We start from the raw sequence: 25782 nt of genomic DNA on the forward strand, positions 1-25782 counted from the left end.
CAGAGAAAAGCCATTCAGATATCTAAAGCTCTCCAACCAGAGATCCTACAAAACCACTCTCTCCTCCACTTGGATTCCTTGAAGTCCTGCACCTTGGAGGTAGAACCCGCAACTATTCCAGTTGGGACTGTCCTTGCTCAAAGGAAGGACCAAGGGACTCAAATGCCATGCTTTCTTCTCTCCAAAAGATTCACCACTGCAGCAGAGATCAACGAGCTGAAACATTTTCATATTCTTCCGGAACCAAAGACTACCTGGAATCTTCTCTGGCATCTAGTCACCAAACTCCTCAGAGGGTTGAAATATCCTAACACATTTTCACAAAGCATAAGCCTAGAGGCCTGGGGAGGGGACTTAGAAAGGCGGATATTTATTTATTTATTTATTTAACATTTTTTATATTCCGATATTCGTATGGGACATCATATCGGTTTACAGATAGCTCATATCAGAACAGAGAATGTACATTAAACAGGGGCATGAAAGCGGGAGGGGGAAAAAGGCCAAAAAAATAAGAAACAATCCATAGCAAGTTGGAGAAGCTTATTTACATAACTGGAGGTATATATATATATATATATATATATAGATACTGAAACGTTTGCCAGTCACAGGGTCATCCCGCAACTGGCAGTACTCCACTCTGAGAAGACCCAGGCTTCCAACGTAGCATGGATACTGCCAGACATCGCCACTCTGGCCCCAATATGCTGTGCCTATGGCACACATGCGCACACCAACACCAACCTTGTAGGCCCCGCAGCGGAAATATAGCCAGTGGTGCCTCCTGATCATATCAGCACCTCCTTGCATTTAAGTCGAGCTCACCTGCCAAACCCTTCCTCAGCAACAGGTCCCCTGCAGCCTTGCAGTGCGTGTTGCTACCTAGATTTTACTGTGCTTCAGTTCCTGTTCAGCCTGCCTTGCCTTGTCCAGCTTGTCCATCTCTGCCCAGCTTCCTCAGCATCGTCTCTGTTTCTTGTTTGCTTGATCTCTTTGTTCCTTGTTTGTTTGATCTCTGTCTGGACCTTGACTACGCCCTGAACACTGCCTTCCTCGACCTTCTGTCTAAATCTGGTAACTCTCTGACTGCGGCCTGTCCTGACCTTAGGCCAAATCTAGACTTTCCTAATCTGACTGCCCTGTGGGACATTCGCCTAAGTCCTGCTGGCCCCTGGAACCCAAGGTCTCAACCTGTGGGAATGGGGTTGATATAGATGAAGTTCCATCTCAGTCCTAGCCTAGGCCTTGTCCACCAGCTTTCGGTATCAGCCTAGTGGGTTCACCTGCTAGGCAGCATCAACCATGCCTCAGTACAAGGGCTCATAACCACATCAACTATTTTTGTCCGTTTTTTTTTTTTTTTGGCATTGAAATTACTGGTCAGCTTTACTTTAATAGTGAGCAATTTAGCACAGTTATAGAGGTATTTTTCCTGATTACATTTTGGATAATCACTATTATGTGTTAGAACTTTCAGATATGGAACCTTTCAGGTCGATTTTAAAACAAACGCGTGTGCGTTCATACACACGCATATTAGTGCACGAGCAAAGATAAGCTGAAATTTTAAATCATGCGCACACTTGTGTGCATATGTTTTAAAAATATACAAACTGCGCATAAGCATGCTCCTAATTTTAAAAGGTTACTCTAGCACAGCTAGTGAGTGTGTTTTCCATAGGACTTTGTCAGCTTTTACATGTGTATGTTGGTGGATTTTAAAACATGCTCACGCGAGGGACAACCCACTTTTTCCAATTAGTCTACTAGTTTGCCTAGTTAATATCGAGGTCTTTCAGACCCGTCTGGTTCTTCATCCTGCACATCTCCCAGTTGACCCAGAGCCCTCACCCCTGTCCTGTAAGCCCTTAAACTCGACATCTACAGACTTGCTCCTCATCTGGAGCAGCAGTAAAGTTACATGGATAACAAACCATCTGCAGTCTCCACTTTTAAAATACAGAGTTACACACGCAACTGTGGGCCCCACCCTGGAATGCCCATGCCCTGCCTATTCCACCCCCCTTTTCTGCCCTCTTATTTTTGATGTGCACACTGATATATATCCACGAACTTTGCTGCTTTTTAAAACCTGCATTGCTTGCGCATGGGCCCACATACACAAGTATATGGGCATTTTTGCGTGAGCAACGCTTTTAAAATAGACCTCCTTGTGATTTAGGAATTTAATTGACCTTTAGGCAGAAGGCAACTTAAAGTAGTGAAAATCCTTCTTAGAAAATATCAGGGTGACATTAGGCCTGGACAAATGTGCTAAATTTACCTTCCTTAAAGGTCAGACTGAGGACTGTATCTAGGAGTGAATGAAGATACAACAATTCAACATAAATTATTGAAAGAAAAGACCAGTAAAGAATATTACAGAAAACGGAAATTAATACTGAAAAGCATTTTAACAATGCAGAATAAGATACAATCAATCAACTTGTAATCCCCACACTCTCCTACAGTTTTGGAATGGTAGAATAGCCTGATAAAGACCTCAAACAATTCGACATATGAACAAGACAATTCCTTCATGCCTGCCAAGTGATTTACAAAAATCAATGTATCCTGAAACTACATAGTCCAAGAGTTGAAGGTAGTATGGACCTTATACAAAAAGATTACACATACAGAGCTGCTAATATAGTCCTCCGAGCATACCTAACAGCATCAACAAATCCTCATAAGACAATCTCTCTCTAATAGACTTAGTAGGATGTAGCAACTTTTCAAGGAACTAAAAAAGAAGATATGAGATCTTAAGAACTGTTATTGATTTCCATTTGTTATAAAGATGGGTGACCAACAAATTAAATAATTATAATGTAAAAAAAAATATTTAGAAAACCAAAACTTAGAAACTAATCATTGTATAGTATCTTTCACACATATAACAACTGTACATTGAATCATATAAAACAAAGATGACTTTTTCATCAAAAACCCAAATATTGGACAATTGTAAAGAACAATAAATTTACAGTTACAAAGGGCACATTAAATCCCCAATAACAAACCCCATAAAAACAATTAATGTATAATTATAAATTGCATATTTATTTTATTTATTTATTTTTTATTTAGATTCTTTTTTATACCGAAGTATAGCAAGCAGCCTTCACTCCGATTTACAGTTTAAACAACTTAATACATAAAACATATTCGAGTAACACATATTAAAAACAGTTAACAGATAACAAGTTACATTTTGGCATATAGCAAAAGTGGAAAAAGAGAGATAATAGATTCCAGTCAACACATCAGCTATATGATGAGAGAGCAAGTAGAGTTAGGCATAAAAGAACGTAACTTAAATGAAAAAAACGCAGCAGAGATGGGTTAATGAGATTATTCATAGGAGAGATGGAGTAGAGAAGGAAAGGGTTCAAGGGAAATAGGGAAGGAAAAAGTTTTAGGACACAAATTTAATTAGAGAGGGTAGGAGAGGAAGGACGGGGGGAGGGGGGGAAGGGAGTTAAATTAAGAAAGGTTTGTAGTGGTACTGAGACAGAGCAAGACAGAGCAAAAGAGATAAGATTAGCCAACTCAGTCTGTGAGAGTTTGTCTAAATAGCCATGTTTTAAGTTCTTTTTTGAAAGATTTGGTGTCCCTGATTGCGCTTAGAAAATCTGGTAAAGAGTTCCATGCTTTCGGTTCAGCAATAGAGTAGGCTCTATTCCTGGTGTTTGATAGTTTAGCAGAGGAAAGGGAGGGCATGACAAGTTGCAATTTACTGGTGGTCCTAGTTGTGCGAGGTGTTTTGTGCAGTTGAATCATGTGATCGAGGGCAGTGTTGTCTGCTTTGTAGATTTCATTGTGTAGAGTAGTTAGGGTCTTGTATATGATCCTTTGAGCGACTGGAAGCCAGTGAAGGCTCCTCAGAACCGGGGTAATATGGTCAGATTTCTTTTTGCCGGTAAGTACTCTGGCCGCAGCATTTTGTAGCAATTGGAGTGGTTTTAGTGCAGATTTGGGAAGGCCAATGAAAAGTGAGTTGCAGTAATCGAGACTAGAGAAAATGAGAGATTGTAGGACAGTTCTGAAATTGTGTATGTGTAACAGAGGTTTAAGGTGTTTGAGAATCTGAAGTTTGTGAAAGCCTTCTTTCGTTTTCGTTGCGATGCTCTTTTTGAGGTTCAATTCGCTATCTATCCAGACACAGAGGTCTTTTACAAGGTTCTTTAGTTGGATGTTAATGTTATCGATTTGTATGGAAGGCATTGAGATTATTTGTTCTGGGCAGTTTCTTTTGATGAGGATGCATTCTGTTTTGTTCATATTGAGGCATAGGTTTAGTTGATTCAGCAAGTTTCTGATAGAGATGAGGTGATTTGTTGTAAGGCTGATTGCATCTTCTATAGTAGATGTTATTGGGATGAGTAGTTGAATGTCATCGGCATAAAGAAAGAATGTGATGCCTAGACTTGAGATGAGATGACAGAGTGGGAATAGGTATATATTAAAGAGGGTGGCCGAGAGGGCGGAACCTTGTGGTACCCCGGTTTCGAGGGGACATGGATCAGATGAGATGTTATTAAGGGTGACTTTGAAAGACCTGTCTTTTAAGAATGAAGTGAACCAGTCCAGTGTTTTTCCTGATAGACCGATGCTGACAAGTCTTGATAATAGTTTTTTCTGGTCAACGGTGTCGAAAGCTGCAGAGAGATAGAGTAGAATTAATAAGTGGCTTAAATTGTTGTCAAATCCTCTTATAATTTTATTAAATAAATTGATCAGTAGGGTTTCTGTGCAGCGGTTCTTTCTGAAGCCATGTTGTGAGGGATGAAGAATATTGTTTGTCTCTAGGTGTTCATTGAGTTGTTTCAAAGCTGTTTTCTCTGTCATCTTGGCAAGTAAGGGAAGATTGGAGATAGGACGGTAGTTATTCAGATCTTTTGGGTCCAGGTTCTTTTTTTTCAGAATGGGAGTTATAGTTGCGGTTTTAAGGTTAGCTGGTAAATGACCCTCTTCAAGAGATTTGTTTATAATGGCAGCTAAGGTTGGGGAAATAATATGTGCCATTTCCTTTAACACACGGGTTGGGATAGTATCCAGATCAAAAGCATATAAATAGTATTTAGTCAAAAGCAAGCTCCAACATACTATGTTTTGCTTTTAATGAGCTGCCTGAGGGGATCTCATTAAATTTAAGGTGATATTTAGGGTCTTCAATGTATTAACACCACCAACAAAAAATATAGGGGTAAATTTTCAAATACATACGGTATGTAAAAATTAGCATATACACATGTAAGCAGCCTGTGCATGCACAATTGCTATTTTATAAACATCAAAAGTACATACATACTTTAGGTTTCTCACATTTGAAAAAAGGGGCAATTTAGGGGCATTCTAGGGCATGGCTAACACTTAAATGCATAAGTTACTATTTTATGAGAGACTTATGCATGTATATTTGGCAAATTGCTCATGTAATTTTACACGTTGATTATCTTGTGTAATTGTTATCAAACTAGGAGAAGTTCAGGAGGGTCTCAATGAAAAGGGGGAAGGAGGGGGTGAACTGGCTGGAAAATTGGTAAACTGGTAATTTCAATTACGCACACAATCTTTTAAAGTGTACCAATTTATGTGCGTAAAATAGCTTTTAGTAAAATCTGAAAAAAACCCAAAGAAAATAAATAATAAGTTTTGAGGACACTGGGAAAATATATTAAAATCTAACTGTAAATGTGCATGGATGAAGATTTTTTTTTGCATTAAGCCTTCAGTATCTTAATCATTTTTAAAGTCCAGAATCAATCAATTATGGAGTCTGAAAAAGAAGTGCCACTCCATGCATGCTTGAAAAAATGGGCGGGGCGGTCCAGGGGCAGGGAATGGGCGGGGCCAAAGGCCTCTCCACTGCTGCTGGGGCTGGAGCGCACAACCTACGCCTGCCTGGAGGCAGGCACAACTAACAAAATAAAGGTGGGGGGGATTTAGGTAGGGCTGGGGGGCTGGTTAGATAAGGGAAGGGAGGGGAAGGTGGGGGGGAGGCCAGAGGGAACGGCGAAAGCCATCGGGGCTCTCCCAGGGCTTTGCGCGTGCAAGGTGCACTAGTGTGCACCCCCTTGCGCGCGCATGTTATAAAATCAGGCGTAGATTTGTGCGCGCCGGGTTGTGCGCACAAATCTACACCCGCGCGTACATATTAAAATCCGGCCTTGTATCTCTAGCAGCATAAAGTTCACAATTAAAAAGATAAAGACTAAAATAACCATTCATAAGACACGGTGTAATATTTTATCAAATAACCTACCCATTGGTAGATGAGCTGACTTCATAACAACATTTGTATTTATCATGTTCAAACTGACTTCCAATTCATGTGATCGGTTCACTACAACAAAAATGCAGATTCTACAGCTACATATCTGCAAAAAAAATAACATGCAATATACACATACCATATCGTCTTTAATAAACAAACAAAACGATCACAAGGGCCCCCTATTCATTATTGTTATAAATATCAGAGTGCGAGTCACTCCTCACTAGAGGTGTGCAGCCTGAAAAAAAGTTTCGTTTTTTTTGTTTGTTTTTGGGTGGTGGTTTTTCCCGATTTGTGTGTCGCTAAATGTTTATTTCATCTCTGTTTCTTAACAGAGGTTTGAAAAAGGAAGGAAACAGACATTGCATTTGTCCTGAAACTATGAAGAAGTGTATAATAAATTGCGATTAATATACACAATATAGTTCTTTCTTGAAAGTTCTAATAATTCCAGAAAGATTGTATCCTCTCTCTCTGAAACATCTTATCAGATCACCAGAATGTGTTTTATATTCAGAGACTATCCTTCATAGATGTCCAAGGCTCAAAAACTGAACAACTAAGATATCTTCTTTTAACCTCCAAGGGTAACAGCTTTCAAACTTGAGAAATTTATTCTGGTCAATGAGCTTACAAAAAAGAGAAGTTACAAAATACAATTTTCCATTGTGTTCAGAATCTCCAAAAAGGGGACTGATATTCATCAACCTGATAAATACATTTTAAATTCCAATTACAGTGTTTCAGGTAATTAAAGACTATTTTACATTTATTTTCTGAACCTCACTAAATCACAAGTATATCATCAATATATTTACACCAGAGAACAGTTTTTCTCCAAAAAGCTGGACAGATTACATTTTTTTTTTTCATATAAATGGGTTGAGACAAGCTATGTTGGAGGCCATTGTTGCCCTCTTCTGAGACCCTTTGAAAGAAGATAAGATCCTTGTGAAAGCAATTTCATATTTTAGCCTACAGAAATTTATCTCCTCCGCTATCAAGGACTGCTACCATAAGTTACACACTCTCAAAAATCTTAAACCTATCCTGCACCTCAGCGACTTCAGAACAGTCCTACAAGCCCTTATCTTATCGAAAATAGACTACTCAAACGCGCTTCTCCTAGGTCTCCCGAAGAACAACCTTGCCCCCCTGCAACTGCTACAAAACTCAGCTGCACGAATATTAACAGGCACACGCAGAAAAGAGCACATCACACCTATCCTCAAACAACTCCATTGGCTTCCCATCACAGCTAGAATTCAATTTAAAACCCTCACCCTTATACACAAAGCCATCCACCACCCAGACATGCACTGGTTCTTAGACTTTCTACACATCCGTTCCTCGTCCAGACCTACCAGAACGCCCTACACAGCAACCATATAAACACCCTCCCCCAAACTCTTCCATCTAACAGCCACCAAACAACACGCCCTCTCCCTTGCTGGACCCTCCTTATGGAACTCAATGCCTACCCAGCTACACCTTGAGACCTGCACCAAGAAATTCAGACAGAACCTCAAGACATGGCTGTTCACCCGAGCCTATGCATGAGCCCCCCTATCTATTGTCACCCCTATTCTGCCTCGCCCCTCCTGCCTCCACCCCTCTCCTCCCTTGCCCCCTCTCCCGCCCCTCCTCTCACCCTCTAGGTCTATTACCCTTAAATTACTCCTCTCATATCACCCCCCCAGCATTATTTATGTATATAATCTATACTTTTGTATTTAACTATGTATTGCAATTAATGATTGTACTGTAAAAATCCCTGGTTTCACCGACCCCCTCCCCATCGCCCCCCCTCCCCTACTCACCTCCTAGTTCTATTATCAGTTTCATTGTAAAGCCCTGTTGGCTAATTTTTTGTTCCATGGAAACCGATGTGATGTTTTCTTAACGAATGTTGGTATACAAAAAACTTTAAATAAATAAATAAATAAATTTAATTAGTATTCACTGGGATCCTCTTTAGCTAACTACCTGTGTAATAAGTTCAAAAACATCTTTCTGCGGAATACTGAGATATTAATGGGACATCCTCTATCAGTGCAGGAAGATCATGAAGAAAGGATACAGTCTGAGTCAAGCCATGAACATAAGATCTAATTGGGGGAACTTATGGTTGTAGACAAATCAAAAGTTGTTCTAAAATCAAACCAATAAATGACACAATTGGTCTGACTGAAGGATCAACCAATAGCTTATGAAATCAACTTATGGAACAAGATGCCCACTGACCTACGTCTGGAACCCTGCCATAAAAAATTCAAACAAGGCCTCAAAACGTGGTTATTTGAACTAGCTTTCACACAATGAGATCCAATTAAACTGAAATGCCATTCAAATTGCTACCCCCATTTATCCCCTTGCTCCTTGTCCCTCCTACCCTCTATCCCTCCTCAAAATCCTTCCTCTCCCTATTTGCCCGCTCTATCCCCGATCATGATTTTTAATTAGCTTTATATAACAGAAATTTCCTCTGTTCAATATAGATCTTGTATTCTCTTTCAGCACCGTTATTGTATTATATGCTCTATGGTTTTAGTGTTGGTTCGTAAAGGTCTATTAGTTACTTCAATATCTTAATTATATGTTAAACACTAATGGATGGTCCACGGTCTGTACAGCCTGTTTTCTGTCAATCCTGTTATTTGTAATTTATTCTAATTAACACTTATTAATAATGTCAATTGTAAAGCCTGTTGCTAAGTTATTGTTAAATGTAAACCGCGGTGATGTATATCTATACGTACTGCGGTATATAAAAATCTATAAATAAATAAATAAATAAATATTAAACAAAAGCATACACAAATATTGCTGAAATAAAAAGCCAAATTTGTTTCTTAGAATATATTGTATCTCATTCTCTGACTCGTATTTAAAGAGGCTAATATGTTTTTGAATTAACATTCATATTAGGACAGTTTCAATTAGTATGTACTATCAGCTAATTGTCTTGTTTGTATATATTTCAACCAATTCATAATTACAATTCCTCTACTCTTGTGTACTGATTATATGATTATTTCAGAGTCAATGCTCCCATTTAGTTAGATTTACAACATTATCAAATCTCACTCAATCCGTGTTTCAAAAGCAGTCAACTTTGCATTTTCCAGCCCCAGAGGTCACAGGTTGATTTCTTAAATGCCAGTGAAGAATCTAAATTCAAGTTAAGAACCTTATGAAAATGGAATTTAATTTTCAATTTATAAAATAATTTATATTTCTAACACGAGTCTTTATGCGTTCTGATTGACATAATGTTCAATAGTGCTTTATCCTGTCTACAGCGATATACCATTTCTCACTCTGCTGGAATAAAACATAATTGGGCAGATTTTAAATGCCTGGTGTGCATAAATTCCAGCCTTTACTTGTGTGGCCGGGCCTTACACGCATAGGGCAAAGTTTCCAAGAGGCCTGGCTCCGCGTGTAAAGGCTGGTATGCGCTCAAGTGCCAAGCCTCTTGGAAGGGGCGATCCGGGGGGTGTGTTCTAGGCGGGGCGTGGGCCGGGACAGTGCCATTGATCGCTGTCCCGGCTGCTGGCACGTGCAACTTACTTCAGGTCGGGCCCTGAAGTAAGTTGGAAGACAAAAAAAAATAAAAAAGGTAGGATTTAGGGGTTGGGGAAGAGAGGGGAAGGGAGGTTAGGGTAGGGGGAAGGAACTGGGTAAGGCCGGGATGTGTCGCCATGCGAAATTTGCTTGTCTACCTCTCCTTGCAAGCGTGCCGCCCTCACATACGTGCATGGATTACAAAATATGGCGTGCGGCCCGCTGATTTTATAACATGCATGATATAAAATCGGCGCATCCATGTGCGCGCGCCGGGTACCAGGTGCACATGGACGTGCACACTTCTTTAAAAATCTACCCCATTATTTTTTTGTTTTCTAATTGTTGTCATTAATAGTTTCCCCAGTAGATTCCATTAGGTATCTTGCTGGTATTGGTAATTCTTTATGTAGACTTGGAAGGCAAGAAATCTTTTTTTCAGATTAGTAAATGTTGCTTACCTGTAACAGGTGTTCTCACAGGACAGCAGGATGTTAGTACTCACATATGGGTGACATCACAGGATGGAGCCCAATCACGGAAAACTTATGTCAAAGTTTCCAGAACATTGACTGGCCCCTACTGGGCATGCCCAGCATGGCACTAACCCTGCAGCCAGCAGGGGTCCCCCTTCAGTCTTGTTTGAAAGCTATAGGCAGTGCCGAAAAATAAAATAAGAAACATAATGAACCAAATATCGTGGGGCGGTAGGTGGGTTTCGTGAGGACTAATATCCTGCTGTCCTGTGAGAACACCTATTACAGGTAAGCAACATTTGCTTTCCACAGGACAAGCAGGATGGTAGTCCTCACATATGGGTGAGTACCGAGCTGAGGATGTCCGAACATGCACCAAATGTACCCAAAGGCTTGCAACAGGCACAACAACTGGGGTGGAATTTGGTAGAGGGCATCCTGAACCCCACCGGGCAGGCGGAAGGGTGTTGGTTAGTCACGTTGTAAACAGGTTACGAAGGACAGACTGGCCGAAGATAGAATCTTGTCTTTCGGCTTTGTCCAAGCAATAGTGGGCTGCAAAGGTGTGGAGAGAACTCCAGGTGGCAGCCCTGCAAATGTCAGGAAGCAGCACTGATCGCAGGTGTGCTACTGAAGTCGCCATGGCCCTCACAGAGTGTGCTTTAACACGGTCTTGAAAAGGAATGCCCGCTTGCTGATAACAAAAGGATATGCAGTATGCCAACCAGGAGGAGAGAGTCTGCTTACCCACAGGTTGCCCTAATTTGTTAGGGTGGAAGGAGACGAACAATTGAGTGCTCTTCCTATCGGCAACTGTACTGTCTAGATAAAATGCTAGAGCCCATTTACAGTCAAAGGTATGCAGAGCCTGCTCTCCTGGATTGGAATGGGGCCTTGGAAAAAAGGTAGGTAGTATGATGGATTGATTGAGGTGAAAATCCGAAACTACCTTAGGTAAGAATTTAGGGTGAGTGCGGAGTACCGCCCGGTCCTGCAGACGTTTAGTGTAAGGCGGATAGGTAACTACGGCCTGTAATTCACTAACTCTGCGAGCTGAAGTGATTGCCAAAAGGAAAATCACTTTCCATGTGAGATATCGAAGTTCACAAGAGTGAAGAGGCTCGAATGGTGGTTTCCAGATTAAGATCCCAAGAAGGGGCTGGAGGACGCAGTGGAGGCTTGAGGTGAAGCAAGCCCTTCAAAAAACGTGTTACAAGAGGTTGTACTGATATAGGAACATCCCCGAAGCCTTTATGGAAGGTGGCTACCGCACTGACATGCATTCTGATGGAAGAAGTCTTTAGACCTGATTCTGATAAATGCCAGAGATAGTCCAAAAACTTCGTGACTGGACAGGAAAAGGAGTCAAGGGACTGAGAAGAGCACCATGATGTGAACCTTTTCCATTTGTAACAGTAAGCTTTTCTTGAGGAAGGCTTCCATGAAGCAATCAAGACACGGGAAACTGGTTCAGAAAGGTTAAGTGGCTGAAGGATTAACCTTTCAATATCCATGCCGTCAGAGACAAGGCGTGAAGATTGGGATAGCGGAGGCACCCGTCATTTTGAGTGATCAGAAGTGGGTCTGTCCCTAAGGGAATGCGCCTGCGAATGGAGAGATCCTGCAGTATTGGAAACCACACATGGCGTGGCCAGTGAGGTGCTATGAGGATCATGGTTCCCTTGTCCTGACGTAACTTCACGAGAGTCTTCGAGAGAAGAGGAAGTGGAGGTAATGCATAGAGCTGGCCGGTTGCCCACGAGAGGGACAGTGCGTCTCTGGGCTGAGAGTGTTTGCTGCGAACAAGAGAGCAGAAGTTCCTGTAACCTGTAACAGGTGTTCTCTACTTTGCGGTTTTGAAGAGAAGCAAAGAGGTCCATCTGAGGATATCCCCATTGTTGGAAGATGGAGTTCGCCACCGAGGGGTTGAGAGACCACTCGTGCAGTTGAAAGATGCGACTCAGCTTGTCTGCCAACACATTGTCCACTCCCAGCAACCAGGTGGCCCTAAGGTACATTGAATGGGAGAAAGCTTCCGCTCATATCTGTGCAGCTTCCTGACACAGAAGGAAGGAGCCCGTGCCTCCCTGTTTGTTGATGTACCACATGGCCAGCTGGTTGACTGTCTGAATCAGGATAACTTGATTTGAGAGGCCCTGAGAGCAGCTCCAGGAAATTTATTTGGTGTTTGGCTTCCTCTGGAGACCAAGAGCCTTGTATCTGCAGATTGGCCACATAAGAACATAAGAAAATGCCATACTGGGACAGACCAAGGGTCCATCAAGCCCAGCATCCTGTTTTCAACAGTGGCCAATCCAGGCCATAAGAACCTGGCAATTACCCAAAAACTAAGTCTATTCCATGTTACCATTGCTAATGGCAGTGGCTATTCTCTAAGTGAACTTAATAGCAGGTAATGGACTTCTCCTCCAAGACCGTATCCAATCCTTTTTTTAAACACAGCTATACTAACTGCATTAACCACATCCTCTGGCAACAAATTCCAGAGTTTAATTGTGCGTTGAGTAAAAAAGAACTTTCTCCGATTAGTTTTAAATGTGCCCCATGCTAACTTCATGGAGTGCCCCTAGTCTTTATACTATCCAACCTCTCATGATTTTAAACACCTCTATCATATCCCCCCTCAGTCGTCTCTTCTTGGCTGGGGAGCCACATGGGCTCCCCAGCCGAGGTTGGAAGCATCGGTGGTGAGAGTTATTTGAGGGTCTGGAGCCTGAAAGGGCAAGCCTTGGAGGAGATAGGTCTGATGCCTCCACCAGGCAAGAGACTGACGGAGTGAGATGGTTACGTGGACCATGGTCGACAGGGGCTGAACGCTTTGAGTCCATTACGACCGTAGAGTCTTCTGCATGACTCTCATGGCCAATCATGCTATTGGTGTGACTTGAACTGAGGACGCCATGTGACCCAGAAGGATGAGAAAGTGACGAGCAGTCACGGATTGCTGAGACTGCAGCTCATGTGCAAGAGACACGAGAGTGAGCGCTCGCTGTCGAGGCAGAAAAGCCTTTGCCTGCAAGGTGTTCAAGTCTGCCCCAATGAATGACAAGGTTTGAGATGGGACTAAGTAGGATTTGTTGTAGTTGATGATCCAATTGAGTTCTTTGGAAGCCGGGGCTGAACTAAGTAGGTGGCATCTGCTTTTTGGTTTACAGGTGCCACCGAGCCAGGGTGCTCCAAGTTTCTCTTCAAAAGGTCCAAAAGGATGTAATGAATAGGGATGGACATGATTTCCTTTGAAGCATCGAGAAATTGTAGAAACTCTAGCATCTGGTGTCTAGAGTCCTCTTCTGTCTGAAGCTGGAATGGGACTGTTTCAGACATCTCCTTTACAAAATTAATAAAGGACAGGTCCTCTGGAAGAGAACGCTTCCTTTCATCAGGAGGGGAGGGCTGGGAAGGTAGATCATCAGAATCCTGGGACGAATCGTCAGTCCAAGGATTATAAGGGTCATTACCAGCTTCCAAATGTTCTTCAGAAGGAAGTAATGGGGTTATTCCTGAAGGCCCTGGCCTGGGCATCGATGGTCCCGAAGGAGGAATCAAAGGCATCAATGGAGGCATCAAGGGCATCGATGGCGGTATGGCTGGCATTGAGGGAGGCATCGGAGGCACCGATGGAATCGGTGACATCGATGGATGTGTCAGTGGCGGCACTCCTGATGGTGGAATGAAGAGCGGTGATTCTTCATCTTCCTCCGATAAGGGAATTGGCGAGGAAGGAGTCGGGTCCCTCGGTTCCCTCGGATCCACCGGTGGAAGGGCACCGATTAACTTGTCCATTCTAGCCAATAGTGGTGCCAGCGCCATGGGCATCGGATCAGTGACTGGAGGAGGAACTGGTACTGGTATCGATGGAAGTTGGAAGCCCTGGAGTGCTTTGCCGATGGCCTCTTGGATCATCCAATCCAATTCCTCACAGAAACCTAGGGCATGAATACCCGGTTCCGGAGTGGGAGGTAGCACTGGCGTAGCCAGAGGGTCCACCGGTGAAGGTGGAATCATGGATCCTGGCACCTGTCCAGGTGGGGAACGCCTCAGTGATCCAGAGACAGAAGAGGACGAAGCCTTTTCTGTACGGGGCTTCTTCGTCGTCTGAGCCTCCGACATCAATATCGAGGGTTTACCGGTATCGATGGCCTGAGCTTTACGATGTTTTTCTCGATGTTCCCCTCGGTGTTTTTCCAGAGGAGGAACAGAAGGGGTCGACACCCATGGAGTCGTCGAGGCCGGTTGGATAGCAGCGGATTCCCGATGCTGGCACGACGTAGACGGCACTGGGTCAGAGGACGTCGAAGCTATCGATGGAGTCGGGGTATTTGGCCGAAAGAGAAGACCCATCTTATCGAGTCGAGCCTTGCAACCTTTTGGTGTCATTTGAGCACATTTGGTGCAAGTAAGGACATTGTGGCCGGACCCCAAGCACATCACACAGACCGTGTGAGGGTCAGTGATGGACATTGTTCTAGTGCAGTCGGGGCACGGACAGAACCAGACACCATAGCTTCAACAAAATTTAGTCGTGGTGTGGTCGAAGGCTGGTAGGCCACGAGGGAAAAACTCGATGGGAATCGACCGCAAACGGGGTAAAATTTTTTGAAATTTTTTAAACAAAGTTCCGTGAGGAAAATTTCTGTCAGGAAGTGTTCCTTAACCCGCGTGGCTACTGCTGCGTGGAAAAAAGAAGACAGAAGGAGGACCCCTGCTGGCTGTAGGGTTGATGCTATGCTGGGCAAGCCCAGTAGATGCCAGTCAAAGTTCTGGAAACTTTGACGAAAGTATTCCGTGATTGGGCTCCATCCTGATGATGTCACCCATATGTGAAGACTACCATACTGCTTGTCCTGTGAGAAAGCTTTTTTCACTTTAGTGCATCAGCCCTAAATGTTTTACGTACATGATAGATAATGCTAATCCCTTTATGAATGGCACTTGGATTTTAAGCATCCCAATATGTGACAATATACACTAGAATTAGGAGCCAATTACATAGAAAGGTAGAAATGTCGGCAGAAGAAGACCAAACGGCCCATCCAGTCTGCCCAGCAAGCTTCCACACTTATTTTTTTCTCATACTTATCTGTTACTCTTGGCCCTTATTAGGTAACTTTTTGGTTCTAGTTACCTTCCACCCCCACCACTGATGTAGCTTAATAAATGGCTTAATAAATAGATAGATATCATTTTGCTGAGGCCTAAACTCTGGGTCACATTTTTGGTCTTTGGCACCTGAGGTAGAGCATGGATTTTAGTTATAATATATTTGCATTAGTTGTCCTTGTCTAAACACATGTTTCTATCCGCAGGCACATCATTTTTGCTCCCAGTAGCCACAACAAGTATGCAGGAGAATCTTTCCCTGGGATCTATGATGCCTTGTTTGATATTGAAAATAAAGCAGACCAGAAGAAGGCCTGGGAAGAAGTGAAGCGGCAGATCTCCATTGCAACCTTCACAGTGCAGGCAGCAGCAGGGACCCTGAAAGAAGTAGCCTAATGCAAAGAACAGCAGCATTGCTCTCTGCATCTGGTACTGAATAAATTAACGAAATGAAGAAAGCAGACGATTTAACTAGCAATTTGCAAAACAATTTTAACGAGTCTGTATAACTTGACAAAATACTTGCTCTCATGAGAATATGAAAAAACATTTTATATTGAGAAATGTGTTTTCTCTCTTCAAGAAGAAATGAGAAAACATTGACGAGTATTGATTTTGCACAAATGCGTAATATTTCAAAGCGGCAACATTGAAGGAAAAAAATTCTAAACTGTTAAGACACTCAGCCCTATAAAAAAATAGACACTCTTTACATTCCAGTTTGCAATGCATCGAACTCTTTCATTTACTTGGAAAATATTTTATTTAATGAGCATGAGCCCATAGCTTATTTCTAGTGAGAGTTGACAGCAGGACTATATACAGGACTTCATTTGTGTTACGACTCTGAATTTTTTTTTTATCTCTAAGCCACTGCACTAAATCACTTTTTTTTTTTTTATTAAAGATTTTGATTACTTATGTGCATTCGTTTGAAACAGAATTTCCTGTTTTATTTTTCTTTTAATTTAACAAAATGAAATGGAACAAATGAAATTTTGTTCAACTTCCTTAGTTTAATCACAAAGTATAATTCCTCTTCTCCGTTACCCAGACTGGCCCTCCTTACCCTTGTTATAACTTTCTTCATGGAGCAGGAACTATTTCCAGCTGCTCCTGCCCCCATCAATGCTGCATTTGTAAATGATGCCAGCAGTCTGAGGCTGGCACCATTGTTAACTTTTGCCATAAGGAATGGTGCCGGCCTCGGACTCCTTGTGCCGTTCACAAGCGCAGAATCAATCCTCCTTCCCTGTGAAGAAGGTTTCTGCAAAAGGGTAAGAGGGCATGCTGTATGTGGGGAGAGGCGCTGAAGGGTACAGCAGCTGGGGAGGAGGATCAGAGAAGTGCTGGGAAGTTTTCCTTTTTTTTTTTTCCCCCCGCATATGAACATTTTGTTTTTCCATTCATTTTTTAGAATTTTTTTTTTCATTTTAAAATAAATGAAAAACTAAACCAATGGTTTAAAAAAAATCTTCACCTACCTCTATTATTTATACAGTAACTATCCTGAGAAGAGCAATCAAGATAAGAAGAAAAAACATCAGGAGACCCTATCAAACAAGTATCAGTATCCCGGGTCTTTAAAGACAGTGAGCTCAATATTCAAAATTAAACACTTAAATGAATAACTTTGAATTAGATGGATCACTTGTGAGTTATCAAATGGCTTTGAATATTGATCTCCCTATGTTTAAATCCTATTAGGTGAAGAAGGTTATCAAAATTTTCATTTGTTCACATTAATGAATATTTTTCTAATACAGGATCATAAGCTATGTTGTTCTTTATCAGACTAAAGTGATATGGGATGTAATAAAGAGGTCTGTCAAAGCATCTAAGATAGTAAACTGTCTGGGATAGGGACATACTTACAATTCCTGTGTAACCCCACTCCAATGTGCCTATCCTGTATGGATGGGGCCAAAGAATAATTTGTATTGTTTCTTCAGGGCAGGAGCCCTGGCCAGCTGGACATAGTCTCTTTTTCTCCCCAAGACATAAGTTCTTTATTGGGTAGAGGGGAAAGTTTCCTTTCATGGCCTTGAGTGCTAAGGGTGTTTTGCAGATCTTGTATATTCCTGGGTGAGGAGTACACAAAGGTAGAGTTTCACTGTGGGCTATCTATGCCAGAACAAACCACTCTAGACTCCTTGGTAGTGTCCAAAATAAGGTTTACTGGCAAATAAGCAGTTGGATATGAGTACAAATGCTTCAGTTTTCAGTCTCATAGTTAAGCCATTCAATTTACAGTTCTTTATCTCAATCTGTGCAGACGTATCCCTCACAAGGACCCAGGGTATCCCCACTTTCCAAGGAGTGGAGGAGTGAAGGCACTGGGTGGAAAAGGTACCTGCTTTGTTTGTATGGCAGGGATACCCCTTCCAACCCTGGATAAAAATGTACAAAACTGTATTGGCACAGAGAGTTTACAAGTCCCTCTCGCTCTCCCCAGGGGTAAAGATTCTTCGTGGGTGTCCTCAGTGATGCCAAGAAAAGTTCTTGCTCACGGTTTTGTTAAGTCCCTTTGGTTTTTGTTTTCTTGTACCTGGATCCCTGATGGGAGGAATCCCTCTGGAACTCCTCCTAATGTTCCCTTCAGGTAGGAAGGGGCAGCCAAAACTTCCTCCTGAGCTTCAAAACAAAGTCTCTTCCCTTGTGAATCAAATTACCACCGGAGGGTCCTGGCACCAGGTCACCACCTCCTCCATCCTCATTGAGGTGTAGAGGGGCAGATTGTCCCTAACCTGTACAGCCCCGAAAACAGGCTTCCCCAAACCCTGAGTCCAGGTTCTGCATAGGGTTTCACCAAGCCTCCTACGAAAAAAATTGTAAAAAGCCTGAAAATATAGCCTGAGGGATATCTCCACCAGCTATTGAGTAGACTGGGAAAGGATACTCTCCTGGCCCTGGTCAGATTCCACAGGCAGGGATAGCCTGATTCCCCTGATTGGGCCTGAAAAATACAACTCAGATTAAGCTCCTCAATTACCTCCTAACTTCACAAAATTCATAAAGGACTGCTCACAGACTCCCTCTATGGAGATGCTTAAAAACCCTCAGGGGGCAGCCATTCCAGACCCCAAAGGAAGGGACTGCATTTGAATGGTATCTTCACCCTTACTGACCTGCACTGCTCTAGCTTGAAAATGTGCTTACTGGTAGCCCAACCGTAGGGTCTGCTACACCCGAATGTAATCTGCTTTGAAGTGCTAAAAGGCAGAAAATAAAATACATTTAAAATATATATATATATCCCATATTATGAGGCACAATAAACCAATTTATTCATAAGCAGAGTACCTTTCCCTCTCCCCACTTTCCCAAATACCTGCCTCAAATTTTCAGCAAATTTTATATCAGTGATCTTCCACTTTAGGTATTAAATATTTAATTCAATATAACCAGCTATATTTTTAAGTTATGTTCACTAGTATTGTACTACTGGAACATTACAAGGCTTCTAAGCAATAGCAATACATTTTGGGCTGCCATTAAGGCAGCAAATACTAAAATTTTGTATACTTTAAATTGTCCATTTTAATGCACATACCAATCCTCATTATTCCATCAATTCATCCATAATGGGGCAATATTTAAATTACACACAAGGCTTGCAGTCCTGCAGTTAAGTTGAACATACACAACAGGGCAGCCCATTTTCAAAAAGAAACCCCAGTGCAGGGACAGAGAATGCTTAGTATGTGTGTATATGTGCATCTGCCTTAAAGCAGGTGCAAATGTATGCACAGAGTTTTCAAAATGAAAGCCCTGTGTGCACTTTCCTTCCCATCCCCCACACCACCAACCTATCTCTATCTTTTTTGGCATAGATTCCTTTACCCTTAGTGGGAGCGAGGGGGGGGGGGGGGAGTATGCAAATTTCAACAGAACGTTTTATGGGGATAAACAGCTGGCTTACCTGTGTAAAAAGCTTTAAAATGTACCCTTAATGTGTCCAAAATACAGTTAACCTCAGACAATACCAAAATATATGTAATCCATTTTCAAGCTGTTCTCAACATTTTACAACACTAAATAATAGCAAGTATGTTTGTCTGGCATCTATAGTATAACATGTCCTATAAATAGAGAAACGCATCATGCATAATTTAACCATTTGTACAAGATTTATTGTTCAAACATTTTGTCCCAGCATCCTCTCTTATAAAAAAGTCTTGCAGGTCCTCAGTCCATTCTCATTAACTATCTTTGAGGCAATTTTACTGGATGGAAAATCAAGTATATTTAAGAGGTTCAGCTGCAATCCCCAGCATCATTAAAGATATTATAATTGTTATTTTATTTCGACATGTAGTCTGGAATTTGCAATTATTTAAATCTATTGACTAGAAAATGTTTAAACTATTTGAAAATGTGCAGTTTATCATGTAATTGTAATTATAATGTAGTTTTACCTTTGAAATATTTAGAATTATTTTCGTTATCAACTTGCCCATCATCTAGTGTTTCATTTGCTGTATAATGGCTAGACTTACACCAGTATACAGTTGGAGCAAGTTGGTCCTACAAGTAATTATTTTTAGAGACATTTTGGGTATCTTACCATTTCCATATACAAGATTATCCACAAGTCTTAAACAGGGATGGGCAATTCAGGTCCTCGAGGGCCACCAGTCACGTTTTCAGAATATTCCTAATGAATAATGCATGAGAGATTTGCATGTACACTGCAATTGTATGCAAATGTCTCATGCAGATTTATTAGGGATATCCTGAAAACTGAACTGTCCTTGACAACTGGAATTATCCATCTCTGGTCTTGAAGCATTCACAATTGTTTAAGGCAGAGGTTCCCATACCTGTCCTGGGGCACCTCTAGCCAGTCAGGTTTTCAGGGTATCCACAATGAATATATGCATGAGATAAAGCTGCTTGTATTGTTTCCTTTGTGTGCAAATTTCTCATGCATATTCATTGTGAATATCCTGAAAACCAAACTGGCTGGGGATCCCCAGAACAGGTTTGGGCACAACTGGTCTAAAGGAGCTTTTATAAGAGTGAGGCACAATTACTCTTACACAATATTTCCAAGTTTCTGTGTATGTCTAATGAAACTGAGATAGCAGAGTTGCTTACCTGTAACAGGTGTTCTCACAGGACAGCAGGATGTTAGTCCTCACATATGGGTGACATCATCAGGATGGAGCCCAATCACGGAACACTTTTGTCACAGTTTCTAGAACTTTGACTGGCACCTACTGGGCATGCCCAGCAATGCACCGACCCTGCATCTAACAGGGGTCCCCCCTCATACTCGTTTAATAGTAAAAAGTACTTGCGAAAATAAAATAAGAAAACATAAACGAACCCAACTCCGCGGGGTGACGGGTGGGTTTCGTGAAGACTAAAATCCTGCTGTCCTGTGAGAACACCTGTTACAGGTAAGCAATTCTGCTTTCTTACAGGACAAGCAGGATGGTAGTCCTCACATATGGGTGAGTACCGAGCTGAGGATGCCCGAACAATGCACCAAATGTACCTAAGACGTGCAACAGGCACAACAGGGGTGGAAATTTGGTAGGAGGGCATCCTGAACCCTGAACGGGTCGGTGGAAGGATGTTGGGAAGTTAAACAGAAAACAAGTAACAAGCAACAGAGTGGACTCGCCGGAAGGAGTGGAGAGAATGAGACGGGATCTAAGGAAACTGGAAGAGTGGTCGAAGATATGGCAGCTCAGATTCAATGCCAAGAAGTGCAAAGTCATGCATATGGGGAGTGGAAACCCGAATGAACTGTATTCGATGGGGGGGGAAAAGCTGATGTGCACGGAGCAGGAGAGGGACCTTGGGGTGATAGTGTCTAATGATATGAAGTCTGCGAAACAATGCGACAAGGCGATAGCAAAAGCCAGAAGAATGCTGGGCTGCATAGAGAGAGGAATATCGAGTAAGAAAAGGGAAGTGATTATTCCCTTGTACAGGTCCTTGGTGAGGCCTCACCTGGAGTACTGTGTTCAGTTCTGGAAACCATATCTACAAAAAGACAAAGACAAGATGGAAGCGGTACAGAGAAGGGCGACCAGGAAGGTGGAGGATCTTCATCGCATGACGTACGAGGAGAGATTGAAGAATCTAAATATGTACACCCTGGAGGAAAGGAGGAGCAGAGGTGATATGATACAGACTTTCAGATACTTGAAAGGTTTTAATGATCCAAAGACAACGACAAACCTGTTCCATAGGAAAAAAATCAGCAGAACCAGGGGTCACGATTTGAAGCTCCAGGGAGGAAGATTCAGAACCAATGTCAGGAAGTATTTCTTCACGGAGAGGGTGGTGGACGCCTGGAATGCCCTTCCGGAGGATGTGGTGAAGACCAGAACTGTGAAGGACTTCAAAGGGGCGTGGGATAAACACTGTGGATCCATAAAGTCAAGAGGCCGCCAATGAAGAGTGGGTGACTCACCAGAATGACAGCTACTGCCTGGAGACAATACCCTTATTCAATAAACATACACATGCTTACTGTGACTCCAACATCGCTCTAAACTTCAGCAAGAGGAAATGTGGAAAAATGGATTTACACTCACAAAGAGGGGAGTAGCTGGCTTGTTACGGCGGTTACTACCCCAAACCAAATAAGCCTGATACTTCACCTTCAATGCATATACAGCATAGTTCTCTGCTTCAACGACAGGGGAGAAGAAAAAAGGGTTCGCACTCACAAAGCGGGGAGTAGCTGGCTTGTTACGGCGGTTACTACCCCAAACCAAATGTGTCTGATACTTCACATTCGATGCATATCCAGCATGGCTCTCTGCTTCAACGGCATGGGAGAAGACTGATACATCACGCATTTCCAGCATAGCTCCCTGCTTGAACAGCAGGGGAGAAGAAAAACAACCAATAAGGACTGTATAACAGTCTGGGTAAAACAAATAAGCATGGGTGTAGCTTGCTTATTGCGGCGGTTACTACCCCTACTACCCCCAACTAATCAAGCTAGATATTTCAATGGTGGGGGTGGAAGGTAAATAGAACCAAGAGCTAAGAGAAACAGATAAGTATGAGAGAAAAAATGTGTGAAGCTTGCTGGGCAGACTGGATGGGCCGTTTGGTCTTCTTCTGCCGTCATTTCTATGTTTCTATGTTTCTATGTTGTGTAGAACAGACTGGCCAAAGATGGAATCCTGTGTGCCAGCCTTATCTAAGCAATAATGGGCTGCGAAGGTATGCAGAGAACTCCAGGTAGCAGCCTTACAAATGTCAGCAAGCGGCACTGAACGGAGGTGTGCTACTGATGTCGCCATGGCCCTAACAGAGTGTGCTTTTACATAGTCTTGTAGCAGAATGCCTGCTTGCTGGTAGCAAAAAGAAATGCAGTCCGCTAACCAGGAGGAGAGGGTCTGCTTTCCCACAGGATTTTCCAATTTCATGGTATCGAAAGAAACAAATAATTGAGTGGATTTCCTGTGGGCCGATGTGCGGTCTAGATAGAAGGCTAGGGCATGTTTACAGTCCAAGGAATGCAGAGTCTGTTTTCCTGGGTTTGAATGGGGCCTGGGAAAAAAGGTAGGTAGAATAAGAGATTGATTGATATGAAATTCTGACAATACCTTTGGCAAAAATTTAGGGTGAGTGCAGAGTACTATCCTGTCATGCAGAATTTTAGTGTAAGGCGGGTAGGTAACTAATGCCTGCAATTCACAAACTGCGAGCGGACATGATAGCGAGAAGGAAAACTACTTTCCATGTGAGATAACGGAGATCACATGAGGGGAGAGGCTCAAACGGAGGTTTCATGAGCCATCCCAAGCAGGGGCCGAAGAGCGCAGTGGAGGTTTTAAGTGGAGCAAGCCTCTCATAAAGTGCATTACTAAGGGTTGTGTTGAAATAGGAACATCCCCCACGCCTTTATGAAACACGACTACCACACAGATATGCACCCTGATGGAGGAGGTCTTGAGGCCTGCCGCCAACAAGTGCCAGAGATAGTCCAGAAACTTCACCATGGAACAAGTGAAGGGGTCTAAGGACATAGATGTACACCATACTGTAAACCTCTTCCATTTGAAACGATAAGACCTCGTGGAAGGCTTTAGTGAAGCCACGAGGACTCGGGACACAGACTCTGAAAGGTTGTTGGAGTATTAACCTTTCAACATCCAGGCAGTCAGAGAAAGGGCCTGGAGGTTGGGGTGGTGCAGGCATCCGTTATTCTGAGTTATCAGAAGCAGATCCTTCCCCAGAGGAATGTGGTGGCATACTGATAAATCCTGGAGGATTGTAAAGCACACCTGGCGTGGCCAGTGAAGGGCTATCAGAATCATTACACACTTGTCCTTCCGTAACTTCACGAGAGTCTTTGATATGAGTGGAAATGGAGGGTATGCATAGAGGAGACTGCTGGCCCATGAAAGGGCGAAAGCGTCTCTCGGTTGTGAGTGTCGACTGCGAGTAAGGGAGCAGAAGTTTTCCACTTTGCGGTTGTGGACTGATGCAAAGAGGTCTATGTGAGGATAACCCCAACGTTGGAATATTGAGTCCGCTACTGTGGGGTTGAGAGACCACTCGTGTGGAAAAAACGTGCGGCTCAAGTCCGCCAACACATTGTCCACACCCAGCAAGTAGGTGGCTGTGAGGTACATTGAGTGGGATAGGGCCCATGCCCATATCTGTGCAGCTTCCTGATACAAGAGGTGGGAGCCCATTCTCCCTTGCTGGTTGATGTCCCATATGGCCACTTGATTGTCGGTTTGAATCAGGATGGTCTTGTTTGAGAGTCAATGCTGAAGAACTCTGAGGGCATATCTGATTGCCCGAAGCTCCAGGAAATTTATTTGGTGTTTGGCTTCCTCTGGAGACCAGGTTCCCTGAGTCTGCAGGTCACCGACATGAGCATCCCACCCTAGATTGGAGGCATCTGTCGTCAAGGTAATTTGAGGTTCCTTAGCCTGAAATGGAAGGCCTCGAGTTAGACTGGAGTGTTGCATCCACCAGGCCAGCGATAGTCGGAGCTGTGTGGTAACGAACAATGCTGGACATTGGCTGACAAGCTTGAATCCACTGGGATTTTAGGCTCCACTGCATGACTCGCATAGCTAGTCGTGCCATCGGAGTGACATGTACTGAGGATGCCATGTGGCCTAGCAGTATGAGGAAGTGACGAGCAGTGGAGAATACTCGAGTCTGCAAGAGATGTGCTAGAGAGGCTAGGGTGAAAGCGCAATCCTGGGGTAGGAAGGCTTTTGCCTGTATAGTGTCTAGGTTGGCCCCTATAAAAGTCAGGGTTTGGGATGGAACTATCTTGGATTTGGGATAGTTGATTATAAACCCTAGGGAGATCAGGGTATGGAGAGTGAGACACAAGGACGTCAATGCGGCTTGCTGAGTCGGGGCCCTTATCAACCAGTCATCGAAATAAGGGTAGACATGGACACCCTGACTCCTGAGAAAGGCTGCAACTACTACGAGGCACTTGGTGAACACTCGTGGAGCCGACGCCAGGCCGAATGGCAGTACACGGTACTGGAATTGTTGAGGGCCGACCAGGAATCGCAGGAATTTGCGATGAGACGGAATGATTGAAATGTGTGTGTATGCATCCTGGAGATCTAGAGAGCATAGCCAGTCTCATTTTTGAAGAAGAGGAAGTAGCGACCCCAAAGTTACCATCTTGAACCTCTCTCTTTGAAGGTATTTGTTTAGGGCACGAAGGTCCAGAATTGGACGAACGCCACCTGTCTTTTTCGGTATGAGGAAATACCAGGAATAGAACCCCCTGCCCCTGTTGGGAGGGGCAACAGTTCTATTACTCGGGTCTGGAGGAGGGTTGAAACCTCCTGTTGCAGAAGGAGAGAGTGGTCGGATGATCCCCACATGAGTTGAGGTGGGGAGTCCGCCGGTATAGTCAGGAAGTTGAGATGGTAACCGTGCGTGACCACTGCCAGCATCCACTGGTCGATGGTGACTGTGTGCCAATTGTTGGTAAAGCGGCTCTCCAGGAAGGAGTCAAAACCCTGATGCTGGAACCAGCTGAGGAGCAGGCTGGGTTTTCTGTGGTTGGGATTGTCTGGACTGACCTTTCTGATAAGGTTTAGAAGGTCTACCTCAGGAAGCCTGAGAGTAGTACCTTCTCGGTTTATAGGCCATCTGCTTAGAATCTCGTCTGAATGTCCCCTTAGAGGTAGATGAGAAATCAGAAGGCTCTGAAGAAAGTTGATGCAGCGTCTCATGGTGGTCTTTTAGCTGCGCCACCGTCTCCTGGATTTTTTCTCCAAAGAAGTTATCTCCAACACAGGGCAGATCAGCCAATCTGTCCTGTAATTCTGGCCTTGGGTTGGAAGACTTCAGCCAGGCCCCACCTTCGTG

The 25782-nt window shown here is 43.1% G+C and overlaps 1 protein-coding gene across 1 annotated transcript in view; it reads left to right on the top strand.

Moving 5' to 3' along the window:
* LOC115091935 (N-acetylated-alpha-linked acidic dipeptidase 2-like) overlaps positions 1 to 19758 on the top strand; it is a 224425-nt gene extending 204667 nt beyond the window's left edge. Inside the window, 1 exon segment of the mRNA XM_029602298.1 lies at positions 15654 to 19758. Within this exon segment, the coding sequence (XP_029458158.1) occupies positions 15654 to 15843 (190 nt within the window). The 3' untranslated portion in view covers positions 15844 to 19758.
* The last annotated feature ends 6024 nt before the right edge of the window (positions 19759 to 25782 follow it).

This window comes from Rhinatrema bivittatum, chromosome 5 (genome assembly GCF_901001135.1).
Source record: "Rhinatrema bivittatum chromosome 5, aRhiBiv1.1, whole genome shotgun sequence".
Lineage (NCBI taxonomy): Eukaryota > Metazoa > Chordata > Amphibia > Gymnophiona > Rhinatrematidae > Rhinatrema > Rhinatrema bivittatum.